The 19,625-nt window shown below is 51.7% G+C and overlaps 1 protein-coding gene across 2 annotated transcripts in view; it reads right to left on the bottom strand.

The window, feature by feature from the left end:
• Positions 1-13,746, bottom strand: part of NRP2 (neuropilin 2) — a 193,178-nt gene extending 179,432 nt beyond the window's left edge. Inside the window, exon 1 of one of the 2 annotated variants that reach the window (XM_069615560.1) lies at positions 12,995-13,746. In XM_069615560.1, the coding sequence (XP_069471661.1) occupies positions 12,995-13,067 (73 nt within the window). In that variant the 5' untranslated portion in view covers positions 13,068-13,746. The remainder of the gene's footprint in view (positions 1-12,994) is intronic. The other variant, XM_069615561.1, reaches the window with a different exon arrangement.
• Positions 13,747-19,625: the final 5,879 nt, after the last annotated feature.

Genomic DNA, 19,625 nt, shown 5'->3' with positions numbered 1-19,625 from the left:
GTTCCGGTCCTTCTTTAGGGGAGTCAGGATCGTTGCTCCTCTAGGCCCAGAAGAGAGTGGATCAACATGGTACGTAGGACAGCTACTCACCAAAATCCTTGCTGACAGGCACAAATAAACAAACTGCTGTGACATGGGGTGTATTATACGCCCCGGTAAAGGGTAAAAAAAGAAACAGAAGTTCCTGCCACGGGAGGGTCATAACCTCACAAATAAGTTCTGGGACGAGGAAGAGGAACATGGAGGTAATATGTTCTCTCCGGCTTGCTCCTCAGAATGAGACATTGTGCAAAGACAGCACACTAAAGGTAAATTAAACTGATAAATGGCTTCTCTTGTTAAACAGCACTTGCTACTGCAGTGTTTGCTGCTCATAGCACTGCTGTTACTTTGCTCAATTCACTGATTACAAAAAGAGAGACGCGTTATGCAGTTTTCTTCTTGGACTTGAAACTGGGACATGCAGCGTGAACCGAAATCTCAGACAAATGTGCTGAACTCTGTGAGCTACCTCCCTGACAGATGAACATGAGCTGTGTAGGCGTGGCTGGCCTGTGACCAGAAATGTTAATTATGACTGTGGGCTGAAGTTTCTGTAGATACTAAGTTTCACATGGTGTACTTTAGTTATACTAACAAAGCTTTGAGCTGCACTTATTGAGCAGCCCGCCCACAGGACAGCATCAAGGTCCACAGAGATGTCATGACTATTCAGAAAGAATGATTTGCCTTTCAGAGTTTCAATGGCAGTTTCATTGACTGGGGAAAGTAGACTTCGATGTTACACCCAAAAAGGCGGGGTGAGTAGCAGGTTCTATATCAAGGGAACAAACTTGGCCAGTTACACATTATTGGGATCATGTGTGTCAGTACAATTGGCCAAACAGAATCAGACCAGGCAGTGATTTGATAAATGAAGATTCAGAACTCAGAAAATGGTGTCTGGTGACATGGAGTCATCTGATCACCCTGTCATAATGTAGTCTTTTCTGTGACTAGCGCACACATACTATCCAACCTGCAGGGTCATTTTTGAAAAGCAAGCCTACTTATAGCATCAAAGTTGAAAATAGAGTCAGGATTTAAGGATGGCTTGCTGAGAGGGTGATCACACTGACAAGAGGCAAGTGGCATGTTGGAAAAGTAGCCATGAATCAAAAGAAGTTGGCACCCAAGAGAAGAGTGTGAGTTGAGAGGAAAGCGTGTACTGCAGATTCATGCATTATGCAGATATAAATTGCATTTGGGCCAAAAATGTTACCTTAACAAGGGAAGAGCCAAAACAGTGGCCATATGCAAGAAACACAAATGAAGAAGTCCACCTAAAAACGTGTGACAGAGGAGAACTGGAGAGTCACTATTTCACTTTGGACCTATGCCCGAGTGTGCTGTGTGACAGGAAATGAGCGTAGACGTCTGGGGGGAAATGACCAGGGATTGTTGTCCCTGCAGCGCCAGCCAAATACCATAGTTTGCCCAAATTGTCAAAAGTCCCTGCTGGACACTAGGAACAGCGCCTGAGCATGTTAGAGTGAGATTTGAGACCCCTATCAGCCAGCCAACCAACTTACTAAGGAAGGTGCAAATGGGCGCTTGGAGTTTTCATATCTCAGGCAGCCCTTTCTCTGAACCAAAAACTCTTGTCTCCCATAGCATTTAGAACTCTAATTATGGCAACGAGGGGTGTCTCCCGACTGGTGTCTGCCCTAATCTATCAATTCCCAAATCCTTGTTGCACACAGGGTACAATGTATCTATTAGAGAGAGACAGCGAGACAAGCAAAGAGTGATAGAGACAGAGAAAGGCAGAGTATGAGAGAAAGCGAGGGAGAGTTTGACAGTGGAAAGGTGAGAAAGTGAAATCGGATCTCTCCACAGCGGCCATTGGTAGGAGTGCATGGAGGACATCAGGTTGTGTTGCCTTGTTAGTAGGCCTATTTGTTGTTACGTGGATTCCATGTCGTGATTTGCTGTTTGGCTTTGAGATTTGACTGTGCCCCTCATCAATCTAGCCATAGAGGACTCTGACTGCTCCCAGCAGCAACACACTCAAATTCTTTGGTCCATTGCATGACAGTCATGTCAACTAAGTCAGCCACACTTGGCAATTTCGTGACAGACATGAAACATCATAACCCTACACTTCTACAACCAACTTACAGCACAGTGCTAGCCAGTGCATCCTAGCACCACAGGAACACAAGCCTCCTCTTAGGAAACAAATGTTTCTTAGATCTTGACACAGAACATCTAGAAATTGACCAAGGCGCAGAGCTGAGGGGTGTTCCCGACTGCACTCATCAACACAATAGGAAAGCTATCTTCCGTCTTCCCTCTCTCGCACCTAACACCCCCTTTCTTTCAAATCCCTCACAGCTCCTGGAAATCAGGGTGTGGATTGGCCGGGAAGTGCAGGGATGGTGCACTCCTTTCTGGTGGCAGTACTCCTATCGCCAGGCAGGCTTCGCTCTCTCCTAGGCCTCTGGTGAAAGCTTCAAAGGCTGAAGGCATTCTCTTTAGCAAAGCCCAAACTGTGGACTGTATCAGTGGTTGTTGCCTAAAATTGCCAAAATCCCACAGTGGGAGAAGTACTTGTGCATGGTTTGGGAAAATATGTCTTTAAGTATGGGTTTTCCACCCCAGTGCCAAGGCCTTTTTTGGTGATTTCGGTATTTCGCCATTCAATGCTGTCTAACGTTTTCTCCTTCATTAACTCCTTAAGTGCCAAGGACGAGGTATCTCGTCCTTGGCAACAGGGAGGTAATCCCAAGGACGAGTTGCCTCGTCCTTGGCACTTAAGGGGTTAATAGGGTGAATGGTACGCCACTTATCCAGTGCCTGACTTAGTAACACACTAGACCGGACGTTGTTGCACACTCCGATTGACTGAAATGGCAGCCAAACAGAGCCCACAAAACATTCCATCCTCCCAATATGTCGAAATGGTCTTGTGTCCAATACAAAAATCACAGAAAAGGATGAAATGCTCAAGCGCCCATTAATGCGGTGGTTCAATAACATAAAGTTCACACCAGGCGCAAATGGTGGAGGGGGTCGATTTTTCTCCTAACATGCCATTCCTTTCCACTGTATAACAATCTCCAATTCCCCCGCCCCTGTAGCACTTTTGCTCATCTATTGGCCAGTTGAGGTGAAAAGGCTAATTGAGGGGGCAAATATTTATCGTCAGGTGAGGAGGTTAGTTGCTGTTAGGGCCGCACTAGAGAAAGTATCAACAAGAGTGCCCGGATGAAAATTCAAGCACTCTGATTGGTGAAAGCATTCTGAGTGACTGAGGCAGCAAAAGGCAGAGCCCTATCCCCAGCGCCCAGCCCAGTGGCCAGGGGAGGGCGCTCTCTGTTTTTTGAGGTGATAATCCTCCAACCTCTGCAGAGTCTCCGCTTGGAAACTTGGAAGTGTAGTAGAGCACGACTCTTAAGGGTTACTGCACGTAGCAGCATTTATGATATAGGGGCAGAGGCGTCATATGGGGGTTGCCAGGGGTTGCAAGTGCGACCCCTGAGGTCTCCCTTGCAACTCCTAAAAAAGAAAAGCTTTTTTTTCTCAATGTAAGCTCCTGGGCTGTGGCCTATGCTATGTGTCTCTTTGTTTCTGGAGTGGCTGACTTTCTTGTTCAGCCCAGTAAAAAAAAAAAAACACAAAAAAAAACAGGGCATTGCTGATGCTGATGTTTAACACTTTGAGCAGTGACCCTAAATAAGAAAGAATAGGAATAACAAATATTGTGTCTTTCTGGAATTCTATCCAATAATTGCTAGACTCATTAAAGGTTTATTTCAGGCACACTTCAGGGGGTGAGTCACTGATTTAGTCTGTTCTTAAACACCTCAACTCAGCCTGTCATCTTTCTGAGGTTCATAAATGAGCACAAACACAGGTTGGGTGATATCGTATGCATACTTGTTCTACATAGAGTGCTTAAGCATAAGTGCTGCATAATAACACATCATTATCATTTGGCCTTGGACGTCTGCTTGATTTCACAGAAATTTGGTAATATGGGCCTATACACACTGATATTAACGATACAAATGGGGATCCATTCTTGCATGAAATGTATACCATATTTTTCGTAGTGTACTTAGGAACAATGCTATGTGATGCCCCTTCCTATTTTGCCAAGGGATGAAAGGTCGTGTTCCATCGCTTCACATGATGTCACTTCAGGGTAGGGTGAAATGACATCACTTCGCGTGATGTCATCAGAGGTCAAGGGCCATGTGATCTCACTTCCCCCTGGAATGCTGATGAAATGACATCCCTCTATAGGAGCACTGCCCATGGCAGTCCCAATTGTCGTGGGGGAGGTGGGGTGTATGGGTGTTCATTGTACTTGTAGGTATTAGTTGGGAGCACATTGTGCTTTGAACAGAAACGCGTAGAGAAGATGCATACAGTGATCAGGGCAATCCTGCGACCAGGTGTGTTACCTAGCAGCGATGATGAGGAATCGGTTGCTATAGGGGGTAGCCGGTCAAACACAATGCAGTAAATCCGAGGGGCCCGGACGCCTGCTGCCTTTAGACCTGGACAGGGCTTAGGTCCACGTGGGGTTCGTTTATTAGAGCCTAACCCGCCCACAGCCGTGTCTCTTACGCTCCAGAGGGGAAGCAAACACGTGCATGTTGGCTGTAAAGCCATCAAAACTAACCTCTTTGTCTGACTGCTTGAAAATGGATTTTATGACAACTTGCACTTGCAGGTATTCTGTGATACTATGTAAACACGTTCTCTGAACTGAACTGTAAACAAGCATTCTTGGGCGGCTTCCTTGTAGCCCCTAATCAAGCCTTCTTAAACCCTGATATAGCGCCTAGATGCCTGCGGGCTGTAGTGCGCTCTACAAATTTAAATGAATAAATAAAAATAAAGAACTGGCGCGTTCATGTATATCACCAGCAGCATAAACGAACTTGACAAAGATCACACAACTTGTGAGTCAACTGAAACGGAGGAATTAACCAGAACGGGGTCCCCGGATTCCCAGGTCTGCCGCTAATCCACACCTCTCCCCAGTCTGTCACCTGCGCCTTGTGGGCACAGATGTGTACCGGGATTCGGGCAGGAGTGGCTCTCGGAGGGATACGTTTCTTTTTGCTAATGGCAAAGTGGGCCAGGGTGCCAATCCAGCCGCTGCACATTTGTGAACAGAAGTGCAATCAAAGCCGGGGCGGGCTGAGGCTTAATCACATTTCTCCATTAACTGATCCTGGCATTAGAAGCGAAATCAATCAATGGCAGCGAGGCAGCATTACCCGCCGCGGTGGGGGAGGAGGGAGGGGCCGAGGAAGAACTCCCAGTTATGTGGAGGCTGCTTCGCGAGTGGGAGCCCCCACCCCGCGAAGTGATGCGGTCCGTTTGCCCTGTGCCGGCTCCAGATGGTTCGCAGGGGGGTGGGCAGGAAACTGCAGCTAATCACGACAATGTCTTCAAACCGGATCTGAAGGCATATTCTGGCGGAAGGGTGGGGGGGGGTTCGTTAAACGGATGTGAAAAAGATGACTGCGATGCGTGTTAAATAGCCCCTCTGCCACACTCACCGTGGGCTTTTCACGCGCGTCAGGCTCGGTCGCGGTTTCTGGGCATTAATGGAGCGCCGGTGCCTGGTAGAAAGCTTGCTGCGAGCCCTGGCTTCTGCCCATCCCCCACTCACACCCACACCTTGCAATCAATACCTGCCGCTAACGTTGCTGATTGGGGTCTGGCTGGGGGTTGCTACAGACAGGTCAGTGAAGGGAGGCGGGGGTCTTCAGGTTAGAGGGGGAGGGGTGGGTGCCGGGTAACAGCTGCGAGTTTATGGGGAACATAAACTGGTGGGAATTGGGGGGTAGGAAGGAGGGAAATGCGTTTGTATTGGGGAGGACGAGGAATAGAGTGCACTGCGGGGGTGAGAGCGGAGGGGCTTTACTGCCTGTCAGTCCATATAGTGATGGCAGCCTTTGTTAACTTAATGCATCGAGTGGGGGGGGCATGGGCAACACAGGGCGGCCACCATCCTTATATGTACCCATCATACATGAAGGGATGGGTTGCCTACGATGGTTATTTGCTCATCGGAACAAATCGTGCATTAACTATTCTCTGTAATTATCCATTAAGCATACTGTATGTACTTTGTGTTCACGGAAAGGATAGCAGAGACCGTGGACACGAAAGGAGGGAGCGTATTTAAAAAAATCTCGTTTTGCCGGGGTAAATCTGGAGACAGTGTGCTCGCGTGCTATGTCTTTAAGACGTTACATGTGTGCGCATGGACTTAGTGCGGCGGTGCAGGCCCGGCCCCGCGTGCGCGTGGGGACAGCAGAGCGCGGAAGTGGCACGCGGAGGTCCCGGCCCTCCGCACGCCATGCGGTCCTTACGGGCGCAGACATCGCTTGACGCGCGCGCGTGCGGACCCTGCCGCTCGCGGACAATGGGATGGCAAATTGGCCATTTCCTCGCGTGTATTATGTTTAATCGCCACTGCTCGCGTTGTGTTTGCTGGGGACGACTGTGTGTGCAAGAGAGTGTATTCTGTGTGCAATGTTTATTTGGGCAATACATACAAAAATAAGCGACAGACATCAAATAGAGCGGGGGCCGGGGAAGGTCGGGTGGCTGTGACGCAAGGGGAAAGCGCGGGGGCGTCAGGCAGACGCTCTACGGACGGCACATGTGGAGGCCTGGTGTATTGTTCCATTGGTTAACAATGCACATGAGTCCTAAATGTGTGTGTTCGTGTTTGGTGTTCCGTCGTGATTACGTCATTGTTTGTCAAACATCTGCCCCAGCTGATGTGCACTCCTCCTGCCACCTCTGCGTGCGGACAACCCCCCACCTCCCTTGCCCCCGTGGGGAGAGCAGGCCCATTGCATCATTGGGCCCAAGTGAGCCCTCTGTGGTTGGTGTGTGGGGGCAATCTCGAGGCGCTAGACAGTACATTACAAGAGCAGGCGGGGTATGGTAGCTGGCGCGGTCGGTAAGAGGTAGTTATGAAAATGAGAGGAAATAGGTGGTGGGCAATCGAATTTGCAATAGTTATCGTTCTGGGGTAGAGCAGCCCCAGAACATCTCTTAATGGGGGAAAGGTCCGGGGCCAGACACTCGGCTAACATGCCTAAACATGCCCATGTATCTATGTAGGCACGTGGATTTATCTAGCGCCAACGTGACTCCTTTGCGGCGCCCTGCGGGCCCTCAGTAAAGGGGATGTAGGCTCCGACCTGACACCGCAAGCAAATGGGGCGCCCAGACTTTAGACATGCGTCTGGGCAGTCATCGGTAGCAGGGACACAACGGGGCCGCCTGCAGTGCCCACTATTCAGGGGCCCCCTAGAATGGCCAAAAGACTACGTATGTCTAAGGGGCGGCAGGGATAACAGGGGGCCGTGTGATCTAACACAATGTTGTGACCCCTTTGTGATGAGTTGATTATAGTCTCTCCCTCCCACCTACTCCTAGAGCCAGCACTTTGCCAGCTGCAGTTACTGGGTACATTTTCAAATCGTGAGGGATACCTCAAGATCCAGCATTGCATTGTATTAGGCATGGCTACAATTTAGCTCCAAGACAGGTCAGAAGAAAAAGCCCATTTTTCCTAGAAGTTAAGAATGGCAGTGGCTTCAGGGATTGGACCCTTAGTGACCCCCCCTTCCCTTTTGACGACTTGGACCATGGAAGCTGGCACCTGCCTCAGGCGGGTCCCGTGCCAGGAAGGGCCCTTCGTGAATGTGGCCGCTCTGATGTGTGTAACGCTTTGGTATAATGCTAGTATGTCACCCAGGAGCAGACCACAGCGCTAGAGAGCCTAGGGGCCTGATTCATGGAAAAGTTTGCACAGTGCAAAGTGAGTTTGCACTGGTGCAAAGTGACATTGCGTGGGTCGTGGGGTGCTTGGGGAAGGTCCCAGGCAGACGCTCTACAGATGGCACATGTGGAGGCCTGGTGTATTGTTCCATTGGTTAACAATGCACATGTGTCCTAAATGTGTGTGTTCGTGTTTGGTGTTCCATCATGATTACGTCATTGTTTGTCAACCATCTACCCCGGCTGAATTACACACCACACCCAACCACCTCTGCGTGCGGACAACCCCCCACCTCCCTTGCCCCACAGAGGAGAGCCGGCACAAAGTGACTTTGCACTGTCAACAAACACTCTGATTCACAGAGCGGTACAAAGTGTATTTGTGTGGACTTTGTGCTGGTGCAAAGTGACCGTGCACTGCAAATAAATACTCTACACCACTCTGTGAGTTCGTGTTTTTTTTTGTTGGCAATGCAAGGTCACTTTGCACCAGGCTAAAAATTCCCTGAATCAGTCCCACTGCCTTTCCACCAGGCACTATCTCGGCAGCGCAGTTGGATAGAGGCTGGCCCTGATCTACCCTGGCAGCATTAAGGTCCCCTCTTGCCTGTTGTAGGGGTGCCCCCTCCCCCTTCCCCCGACTTGGTGCAGTGTGCAGAGAAAGGTTGTACTCAGTGGCGTCGGTACGGGGGTCTGTCCCCCCACCCCCTGTGAAACCCTGTGCCCCCCACTTGTGCCCCTCCTGCCTAAGACGAGCAGTGACCATGTTCTCCCCCTACTTTTGTCTGTGCCCCCCCTACTTTTGTCTTTGGCCCCCTCTGTGCCCCTCCTAAATGTGATTCCTGGCGACGCCCCTGGTTGTACTCATTCTTACTCCAATGTTCCAGATTTTCACTAACTGGAAATAATATTGCGCCAATAGGCATGAGCTTCCGGAAGGGCGCAATGGTCCAAAAATAGGTTGGGGCACCCCCCAAAAAATGGGCCATATTCCCTAATTCGATTTGGGACCCTTTCACGTCACACTAGTACGTGGAGACGCGTCATTGGCAACATTATGAGAAATGGTGCGTTTTAAAGCACATCACACAGGTTAACTGAACGGTCAATTAGGCACCAATCTGCGGGTGCTGCCTTAGAGGCCTGCCTGCCAGGCATCCACAGCGGCACACATGCCCTCCTGCGGCCTGGCACATTGCGCACGTCCGTGCTCGGGTAGATGGGGCTAGGCCCAGGCTCTATAGGGCAATGCCCGATCCAAAACACACAGCATGCTAGTGTGGGCCAGCTTGTTTGGTCAAAGTGGGACACTTTTGTGACCCAGTTTGATAAGTTGCTTCACCACGCGGCTAGTAGTTTTGAACAGTTTTACTAAATACATATTCTTTAAAAGGCGCAATTTGCAACACGTTTCATCAAAAACCTCCCCTCCGGGTACTACTCAGTCACGAAAGGAATTCATTGCCATTCGCAACAGCAGGCCACTTTTTCATTGGTGCCCGTGTGTGCCCCAGTCCGACCCTGGCTAGGCCCGCAGATGCAGGCACGGGATTGGCAGGGGGCCGTTGACGTGCGTCTGGCGCCTAACATTTGGTTTTACTTTTCTCCCCCCTCAACTCTTCTTCTTCCTGGCAGACCCCTCTCCCCCTCCTCGGTGTCCCGGGTGTCCCTGCGCGTACTTTCACAAGGCCTCTCTTCTGGAGCCGCGAGGGCTTTCCCTGCCCCTCTGCCTAGAAGGGGGAGACGCGGGTGACAGGGACTCGCGGAACTGGGCCGTCTATGGGCCTCGCCGCCCGCGTCCTCCTTCCAGAGCCTGCCGGCTGCAGCGCAACGCTCGGGAGCTGGGGGCGCTAGACCAGCCACGCAGCAAGGCGGCCTGACTGTAGCGCAGGCTGCAGCGTGAGGGGGAAATGCGGCGCCCACTCCCCCAAAAGCGCCCGGGCCCCAAAAGCAGAGAGCGCTGTTATAGTGCGCTTTGACGATGCCCACGCCTCCATGTTAAATTAAAGGAACCATAATAGCGCATGCCCATGCTTCATGTAAAGTGCTTTCCATAAAAGTGCAATATACATTATATATTTAATGGTACAAGTGACAGGCAGAGTACGGCTGTGGGCACGGCGTCGCTTTCCCCGGGGATGGTGGGTGCAGGAAGCGCACAGTTACTGTGGTGCAGGTTACATAGCAGTTGTATTCAAAGCACCAAAGACGGCGCTATATCTTGCTCAAGGCCCCGTACGGGTGAAGTCAAATGCAGCGATAACATAGCGCTTGTATTCGTGTACTCAAAGCGCCTTCAATGACAGGCTTGCATTCATGTATTATTATTATTAGCCAATCATGTAAGACCGCTGGCAGATTATCGGACTGCCATGCATGAATAGGGACTGGGGAGAACTGCCAGGTTCCCCTGGCACACCCCTCTACCCATTCCCCTGCCTGCTGTTACAACGTATTAACTGCCCGGCTCTGTCTTTGCGCTGACACTGTGACTGCGCGGTATACACAACAGGCGCTGCATGTTTTCCTGCCCGCTGCAACACCGCGGGCTCTGCCTAGGTAGTCTCCAGCTCTGTCCGAACTCTTACACTATTATTGCCCAGCCGTGTATGTTCAACGATGCTTTCCCCCACAGCGCCCCCTGCTGGCGGCCGCTCTGTGCCCGTGCAGGATGTGTTGCAGACACGAATGAAGGTGGTCGCGGTGCCAGGGCGCGCATGAGGTCTTCAGTGCGCGGCGGTCCCGGTGGAAGGCGAGAGAGGGGAGTCCGAACCCAGGCTCCAGCTGTGAGAAACGCACGCATTTCATATACCAGTTACCAGCCTATGGGATATCATTCAGACATGCGCAGGTAGTTTGCGGGAGAGCGGCTGCTTGGCTGGGCGTGTGTGAGGCCAGTGGGGTGCTTCTCGAGACGGGACCCCCTGAGCACAGTCACTGGGCGGTGTGGGTGCTTGGCCCGCAAACTTCTGAGCGCCGCCCCCTGCCCTGGAAGCCAGTCCCTATTGAGCAACCGTGGGCCCACCGCCACCAGCCAGCGCGTCCCTCTTAAAGGGGAACCGAACTTTTTTTTTTTATAGTCTCCGCGTTTGCTTTTCCTTGCTTGTCTTTCTCTTCGTCGCCCCCATCCCATTCTTGAAGTCTGTTGTGGGTGTTGCACTTTATGGAGGCGTTGGCGGTGGCCAGATACTTGCCTTAAAATGGTACACTTCTCAGAATGTGGAGGCTCAGTCCTGCTACCGGAACCCCCAAGGCGGCGTCCAGGGAGCTCACTGGGCACCCAGGGCCCACCACAAGCAAGCACCCCCACTGGGCATTTGCAGATCGGAACACACAAAGGATAGAGGGTCACCCATGGATGGGGTCGCTCGCCTACAGGGGCAGCCGGTGGGCACTCACATGCTGGGTATTTTGTGGGTACCCGAGTACGGGGGACACACTGGACTGACAGGGGCAGCAGTGGGCAGCCACGGATAGGCCCCCCTCACAAGGCTGCCTTTAAGGCTGCTCACTGTGTTCTCATAGACCGTGGAACTCAGAGACAAGGGCATTACTTGGGCTTTGCATACGGGGACCCTTGCTGAGCACCAGTTGGTAGCTTGGCTGATTGAAGGCTGAGCCGCCGGGACATGGCTGGGGTGTAGTTGGGGAGGTGTTGGGGGGCATCTGGAGTGGCACTGGGCTGCCTCCAGGCGAGTTCTTCTAGCTGCCCCCGTCCCGCCTTCATCTCGGCGCTGCCACCCCACTCTCCCTCCCCGGCAGAGGCCCAAGCCTTCCTCCCTGAAAAGTTTCCCGCACCACTTCACCGGAAACCCGGCCTCCCTGCGGCTTCTCCCCTGTTTGTTTTATCTATGACAAATGTCTGTGCTCGACCGCCCTTTCCCATGAAATGAAGCGAGCGCGGGCACCTGCACACAGGCTCGGACTGGCCTATGGGGCAATAGGCCCATGCCCGAGCCAAAAACACAAAATGCTGGCGTGGGCCCGTTCTTTTGGGTAAACGTGGGCAACTTTTTAGGCCAATTTCGGCCAGTTTGATAAGTTAATACGCTCTGCGGCGAGTAGTTTTGACTCGTGTTGCTGAATAAATAGTCTTTAAAATGCGCATTTTCCATCACACTTTATATTTACGCCCCCCCCCCTCCCCTTGGTTACTATTTAAACAGTGTCACAAAAGGAATGTGCCGCCATTTGCCACCGTGGGCCACTATTTGATTGGTGCCCGAGACAATATGATGGCTCCGTCCGACCCTATTGAAGACTGCACAGAAGGGGCCACGCGCACGGAATCAAAACGCGCAAAGACGCAAACGCGCTCGAAAACACGCATGGCGCGCAAACACGCACGCAAGAAACACGTACAGGAATACCCGCACCAACAAACATCCACACCACGACGTCCCGCCCGAGACACCGAGCAGACCCCATCACCATAACACATCCACACAATGGGAAACACACCCGAGTGCACACACCAGCAGGCGTGCCGAGTCACGCGCACACGGGCTCAAAACGCAGACACTAAACGGCAACACGTTCACGGGAACAAACAGACCAAAGAACACCAGCCTCCCCCGCCCCCCACACACACACTTTCTCCTCACTTCACACCCCAAATGCCAGACTGCATCCCGTAAAATAAATCTCCCAAAACAGCCATGTGTTGCGCTGTACCCTCCAACCAACCACCAAAGGCTCCCCCACCCCCGCCCCCCCCACACCCTTGCCTCTCTGCATAAACTTTTTCTGATCACAAACACATTTCGCTGGGAAGAGAACTCTTTAATTAGGTCTCCAATCAATTGGGACGTGTGTGATTGATGCTTCTCAGAATGGGAGTTGGGAGGGGGGGGGTGCACGGAGCCTTCTGCTTCAAAACACGAGCAGATTGTGGGGGGGGGCAGCGATCAAGGCGGAAGAAAAAAATGTAATGCGAAGGCTTTGTAGTATTTTTACATCTTTGATGTAAGCCAGATGCGGCTCAGAACGGAGCCCGGAGAGGCAAACTGCGGCTCGCGGGGAGAGAAGAAAGGGGCACGGCGGCTGCGGGAGAAGGGGCGGTAGGCCGGGTGGGCGTGTGCGTGCGTGCGTGCAGGGGGCCGGGTGCGCCTAGCCATCGCGCCGCTATAGTTAACACCCCGATCGGGCAAATACACATAGAGCTCAGCAATAACTTCGGGGTTCTTACCTCCGTGCACCGTCCCCCTGGGTCCGTTTAAGAACAGAGCGCACACTCCAAGCGCCAACGCCAGCGTATCCATGGTGTGGGCGCTAGACTCGCAAATTGAGCGAGTTAGTGTCCGGCCTTGCCAGCGGAGCCGCGAGTCATTCAGTCCCTCGCCCGGCGATAAGCAGCGCTGCAAAGTCTCGGCGGTGGCGCCCCCCTCTCTTGTTCCTCGTGGGGTTTGCCTTGTTCCGCCTTCACATGCACGGGGTGCCCGAGTCCTCCGAACAAACAGAAATTCCCCACTCTTCTCTGGGCACAGCCGGGCAGAGCGATCCCAAGTGTCACTGCTTCTCTTGAAATGCCATCATGCCCATATGTGTGGCAGGTAAACCAGAAGCACACAGCTGGGCGACCCTGGCACCCCTTTCACAAAACCAGATACAAGGAAGGTGCAGGGGTGGGCGATGTCCGCAGCACAGTTACAATCTCCCAGACGGGCCGCCTCCCCCGCGGGCTTGTGCGAAAGAAAAGGATGTTTTCGGTGCCCCCTTTGCGAAAGGAAAAAAAATGCCAGGGGGGTGTGGGTTCTCGGACAGTTGCAGCAGAGTGTGGCCCTTTCCCGTGCCAGAGGCTGGTCGCAGCAGTGGGCAGGAGTCTTTGCAGGAGGGCTGGGGTCTGTCAGCTGCGCCCAGGGGTCCCTTGTGGGTGTCTCTCGCGCTCCGCTCTCCGGAGGGTGCTGCCGCCTGGCTGCCTTGCCTGCTCTGCTCTGTTCTGCCTGCCCAGCCACTCACCAGCTTTTTCTAGGCAGCTGCAGCGTGTGGCTGTCACACACAGCACCGGAGAGGCCGGGCTCTCCCGTTACACGCCCCGCCCCTTCTGTGCGCTTGATTAAAAGCCAGCGAGGGAGAGAGAGAGGGGGGGGGGGGGCGGGAGAGAGGGGTGGAATCAGGCAACCGGGAGAAGAAGGAAAAGGGGAGGAAAAACAGGCGAGCAAGATCAAGGGTGGGGGAGAGCGGCAGCTCCATGGCCCCCCACCCACACCCACCAGGCCCCCCCTCACCTCGTCTAATACACAGTCCACGCTGCTCCTGCAACAGGTCTCTTACACACCGCCTTACACAGCGGGGCAGCGCACGGAGGGGACGAGGGAGTCTCGCAGCCCCCTCCACCAGGGAATATGCATCCGTGGGCTTCAGCCCCTGGCTGCCTGCACACCATGGGGCTGAGGCTGGGAGGCCCGCGAGCCCCACTGCACCCCGGCGGCTCCCACGGGGCGACGCGCGTTCTCCGAGAGAGGGAAAACACGGCAGCCTTCATGCACAGAGCCGTGCCCCTCGCCTTCTGAGAGGAAAGCTCTCGTAATGTGCGTTTCTTCACACAGTGTGGCGGGGAGGGGGCAGCCGACCCAACGTGGAAGGAGAATATGAAATATTAAACACGAACGATTTATTTCTCTCATTCCTAAGGTTAAAAAAATACACCGCGTTTCCCAAATCACATTAGGCCGTGCGGCGTGGCTTAAAACAAGATTACGCCGCTAACCCCCTCCAGTGACTTCAAAGGCAAGACGCGGCCTCTGTTGCCGGGGAACTCGCAGCGGAAAGGACCTTTCTTTCAAGAATATTTAACACACGCATTAAAATAGATGACACATTAATTATTAAAATACTGTATGCCGGCCCCATTATGAGCGCGGCGTTCCCGGGGTAGCCGTTGATTCAGTGTGGGGGGCACTGGGAGTGACCCCTTGACTGCATCTCCCTCGTGCCTATGTGTTTTGAGGGCGGTGCTTTCCACTGGCATGTGCTGGGCTGCGCACCGTGTTACGGCCGCTACAACCCCCGCCCCCACGTGTGTGTGTGTGTGTTTTGAGAGCACAGCATTTCCCAAGTCAAGCAACACTGCACGGCGTGTGCATTAGTTCCGGTGTGTGTGTGACAGAGGGCGCGCTGAGAATGCAGTGTTTTAGCAGATCAGCGGAGCACTGCACTGTGTGTTGGGATGCTCTGTTGGGAATGGGATCGTGTGTGGGTGTGTGACAAGGGCGAGCTGAGAATGCGGTGTTTTAGCAGATCAGCGGAGCACTGCACTGTGTGTTGGGATGCTCTGTTGGGAATGGGATCGTGTGTGGGTGTGTGACAGAGGGCGCACTGAGAATGCAGTGTTTTAGCAGATCAGCGGAGCACTGCACTGTGTGTTGGGATGCTTTGTTGGGAATGGGATCGTGTGTGGGTGTGTGACAAGGGCGAGCTGAGAATGCTGTGTTTTAGCAGATCAGCGGAGCACTGCACTGTGTGTTGGGATGCTCTGTTGAGACTGAGATCGTGTGTGGGTGTGTGACAGAGGGCGCGCTGAGAATGCAGTGTTTTAGCAGATCAGTGGAGCACTGCACCGTGTGTTGGGATGCTCTGTTGGGAATGGGAGCGTGTTTGGGTGTGTGACAGAGGATGAGCTGAGAATGCAGTGTTTTAGCAGATCAGCGGAGCACTGCACTGTGTGTTGGGATGCTCTGTTGGGAATGGGATCGTGTGTGTGTGTGTGTGTGGGCATTGGGGGCACTTCATTTCCTAGATCTGCCTTACATGTGTTTTGCCTGGCGCACTGTATTCTCCAGCGACGATGATGTGCATTGTGCATGTTGCAATGCACTGTATTCCTAGGTAATAGTCGAGGTTCATCGTGTTTACGTGCACTGTGCCCTGAGAAGCTTTGCATTTCCCTGATCATTGTTGAGGTGTATATGCCATCTAGTGATGTGTTTTCAGTGTTGAAATGCAGCGCGTGAGTGTGTGTGTTTAAGGTGCATTGTTCCATAGAAGTTTGTGGAGATCGTGGCACAGATAAGTGCTGAGGTGCACTGACAGCTGAGAGCTATGCATTCCCCACACCAGTGTTGAGATCCATTGTTTCTGTGTTGAGAGCATTGTAGTCCTCGGATCGTTGTTACACTGCACAGTGTATGTCGACATTCGCAGCACATGCTCTGAAATGCAGCACGGATCTCAGAATGCAGCACTCTCATTGCCCCGATCACGGTTGGGGTGTACTGTTTCCACCGCGTTCTTCAAATCAGTGCCACAACACACAGTGTGTGAGAGCGCTGTATTCATCGGGTCGGTGTGGAGATGCACCGTTATTCTCCAGTGCTGTGAAAACTCTAGGGACATGATGTACAAACATGTTTTCAATAGGACTTTCCCATGTTAACACATTTTTTTATGAATCAGGCTGTAGGTCTCGGTTAAAAGTTAAGATCCTCTATGCATTGAGAATAGTTCATCCCCTAGTCGTGTGTTGAGATGCAGTGAGTTTGTCTGTGCATGTCTGTGTGCGTGTTGAGAGCACTCAGTGTCTCGGGTAAGTGTTGAGATGCACCAAGCGTTAAAAGGAGTTTCTTGCCTAGTCGTGTGTTGAGATGCAGTGTGTGTGCGTGTTGAGAGTACTCAGTGTCTCGGGTAAGTGTTGAGATGCACTAGTTGAGAGTACTCAGTGTCTCGGGTAAGTGTTGAGATGCACTAGGCATTAAAAGGAGTTCCTTGCCTAGTTGTGTGTCGAGATGCAGTGCGTGTGTGTGTGTCTGTGTGTGTGTTGAGAGCACTCAGTGTCTCGGGTAAGGGTTGAGATGCACTAGGGTTCTCGCATCTTGAAACACTGATGATAATGCATTTATAACGCGCTTATACACATCATATCATTATCATATCAAATCATACCCATTAAGGAGTTCCTTCCCTTGTTGTGTGTTGCGATACAGTGTTTGTGTGTGTGCGTGTGTGAGTGTATGTGTGTTGAGAGCACTCTAGGTCTTGGGTAAGTGTTGGGATGCTCCATGCGTTGAGAGTAGTTCGTTTCCTAGTCGTGTGTTGAGATGCAGTGAATGTGTGTGTGTGTGTTGAGAGCACTCTGTGGCTCGGTAAGTGTTGAGAAGCACTACGCGTTAAGGAGTTCCTTCCCTAGAGAGAGAGAGAGAGAGAGAGAGAGAGAGAGAGAGAGAGAGAGAGAAAGAATGTGTCTATGTGTGTGAGAGTGAGAGAGAATGTGTCTGTGTGTGTGTGTGTGTGTGTGGGAGAGAATGTGTCTGTGTGTGTGTGTGAGAGTGAGAGAGAATGTGTCTGTGTGTGTGAGAGAGTGAGAGAGAATGTGTCTGTGTGTGTGAGAGTGAGAGAGAATGTGTCTGTGTGTGTGTGAGTGAGAGAATGTGTCTCTGTGTGTGAGAGAGTGAGAGAGAATGTGTCTGTGTGTGTGAGAGAGTGAGAGAGAATGTGTCTGTGTGTGTGATAGAGAGAGAATGGCTCTGTGTGTGTGTGAGAGAGAAAGAATGTGTCTCTGTGTGTGAGTGAGAGAGAATGTGTCTGTGTGTATGAGTGAGAGAGAATGTGTCTGTGTGTGTGTGAGAGAGAATGTGTCTCTGTGTGTGTGAGAGAGAGAATTTGTCTCTGTGTGTGAGAGTGAGAGAGAATGTGTCTGTATGTGTGTGAGAGAGTGAGAATGTGTCTGTGTGTGTGAGTGAGAGAGAATGTGTCTGTGTGTGTGAGAGAGTGAGAGAGAATGTGTCTCTGTGTGTGAGAGAGTGAGAGAGAATGTGTCTGTGTGTGTGTGTGTGTGTGTGTGTGAGAGAGAATGCCTCTCTGTGTATGAGAGAGAGAGAATGTGTCTCTGTGTGTGTGTGTGAGAGATAGAATGCCTCTCTGTGTGTGAGAGAGAGAGAATGTGTCTGTGTGTGAAAGAGAGTGAGAGAGAATGTCTCTCTGTGTGTAAGAGAGAATGTGTCTGTGTGTGTGAGAGTGAGAGAGAATGTGTCTGTGCGAGAGAGGGTGTGTCCCTCTTGCTTAGATTGGTGTTGAGGGGTGAGTTTCACTGACACAGTAATCCCATTAGAAGCTAGGGGGCGCAGTGTTGCTCGTGTGTCCGTTTGGGAAGCACCCTATTCCTGACAGGAAAACGCAGCATGGTGTTTTGTCCCCCATGAATCTTTGAAATAGTTCTCTGCTATTCCGAGCCCTGACGGTGGTGCGGCCAGAAGCGTGTCAAAGACGCAAGGCAGCACGGAATCCGAGAATGTTTTTTAAGGTGCGAGAGGCGGCATCACCACGTGCCCGTTCCCTTTCTCACTACTTCTCAAACAAGGGTGTCTTCATATTTTGAGGGGCTGCGTGGGCTGAAAGCTGCCCCCATTTTCAGGGCCTGTGCAAACCGATCACCACTTGCCAAGGGGAATAGCAGTCAGAAAGTGAGGCAAAGACCAGGGACAAAACCAAATATTTAAGAAACAGGTAAATTAAATACATAGCATTAACCAAGGAAGTCAAAGAATCAAAACCGCACAAATACACAAACTGATGTCATTACGCTGCACTGGAGGGAGTGCTGGTATCGGGCGGACAGGATGGGAGAGGAGGGGCAGCTCCTGGCAAGTGCTGTTTAAAGCACTGCTCCTGTTGGCAAGTGCTGTTTAAATGTAGGGAGAAAGGTAGGAGGCGCGGGCGTGCATGGCACAGTGAAGTGAGTTCAGAGGCGGATCAGAGGGAACGAGTTGGTGAGTAGACTGAGATGCACCAAGGGCATTCAACCTACCAGCGCTTTGAGGTCATACCAATGATATATAAGGCACTATATAAATGCCAAGTAACATAACATAACATAGCATGCCCTGAGGAGCAAAACCATTATGAGAAGAAACTTAAAAAGGGGTGGGGGCGTGTGTGCGTGGAGACCAGCCAGCATGGTGTCAGTAGGTAGAGGTGGGGTACGATCTGGATAGGTTATAGAGAGTGTGTGTAGAGAATTTAAGGACATGGTCTAGAGCAGTGGTCTCCAAAATGTTTATGCTGACTCTATTAAACATATTGATTCCTGTCTTACCCCAATGCCAGAATTGGTTATATATTCTATTAAATGTAGTTACTACATTCTCAAAGCACCTCGCATCCCATACGTCCTCTGGGCCCCCCAAGAAAGGCAAGCCCCACAGTTCCAAGACCACTCATGTAGCTGGAAGATAGAGAGGGGCCGATCGCAGATGGCTGGTCAGGTGGTAAGGTAGAATACTCTACTGCAGCAAGATGGCGTCTGGTCATGTGGATGTTTGTGTACTAGGCAGAGAGCTTTCACTTCTGTTTTCTCTTTGATGGGACACCAGTGGAGGATCTTTAGTGCAGGTGAGATGTGCTCTGTGCACCAGAGACCCAAAAGAAGCCGAGATGCATAGTTTGTGTTTTTGAAGTTTGCTGAACATCTTGGAAGGCATTGCAGCAGCCGACGCGTCAGCCTACGCGGCCGCACTAGTGTTATCGTAGCATTTATTGGAACACTTATGAAAACCCTAAAGGGGAGAGCTGGAGAAGTGTGTCCCATAGGGAGCACAGCACATAGGCCACATGATGCCAGAGGAAAGATAAGGAAACCCTGAGCCTGGGGCAGGCATTTGTGTTTGAAATTAGCCCGGATTCCACTCCTGGCTGCTTCTGCATCAGAAGTTCACCAGGGGCATTTCTGAGCTTCAGGGAAGCACAAACACCTGTGGAAAGGGGTGCTTGAATAATACATGTTGTGGTGCTTTGATTGACATCTGCTCCTCAATGTGTTTCCACAACCAACCTCTAACCCAATGGTAGATGTTTTGTAGTCACTTTACTACAAGTAGGGGAGGACT

Source organism: Ambystoma mexicanum, chromosome 9 (assembly GCF_040938575.1).
Source record: "Ambystoma mexicanum isolate Mex_15411 chromosome 9, UKY_AmexF1_1, whole genome shotgun sequence".
NCBI lineage: Eukaryota > Metazoa > Chordata > Amphibia > Caudata > Ambystomatidae > Ambystoma > Ambystoma mexicanum.
The sequence above is the reverse complement of the archived record's forward strand: the minus strand, read 5'-3'. Positions and strand labels throughout refer to the sequence as shown.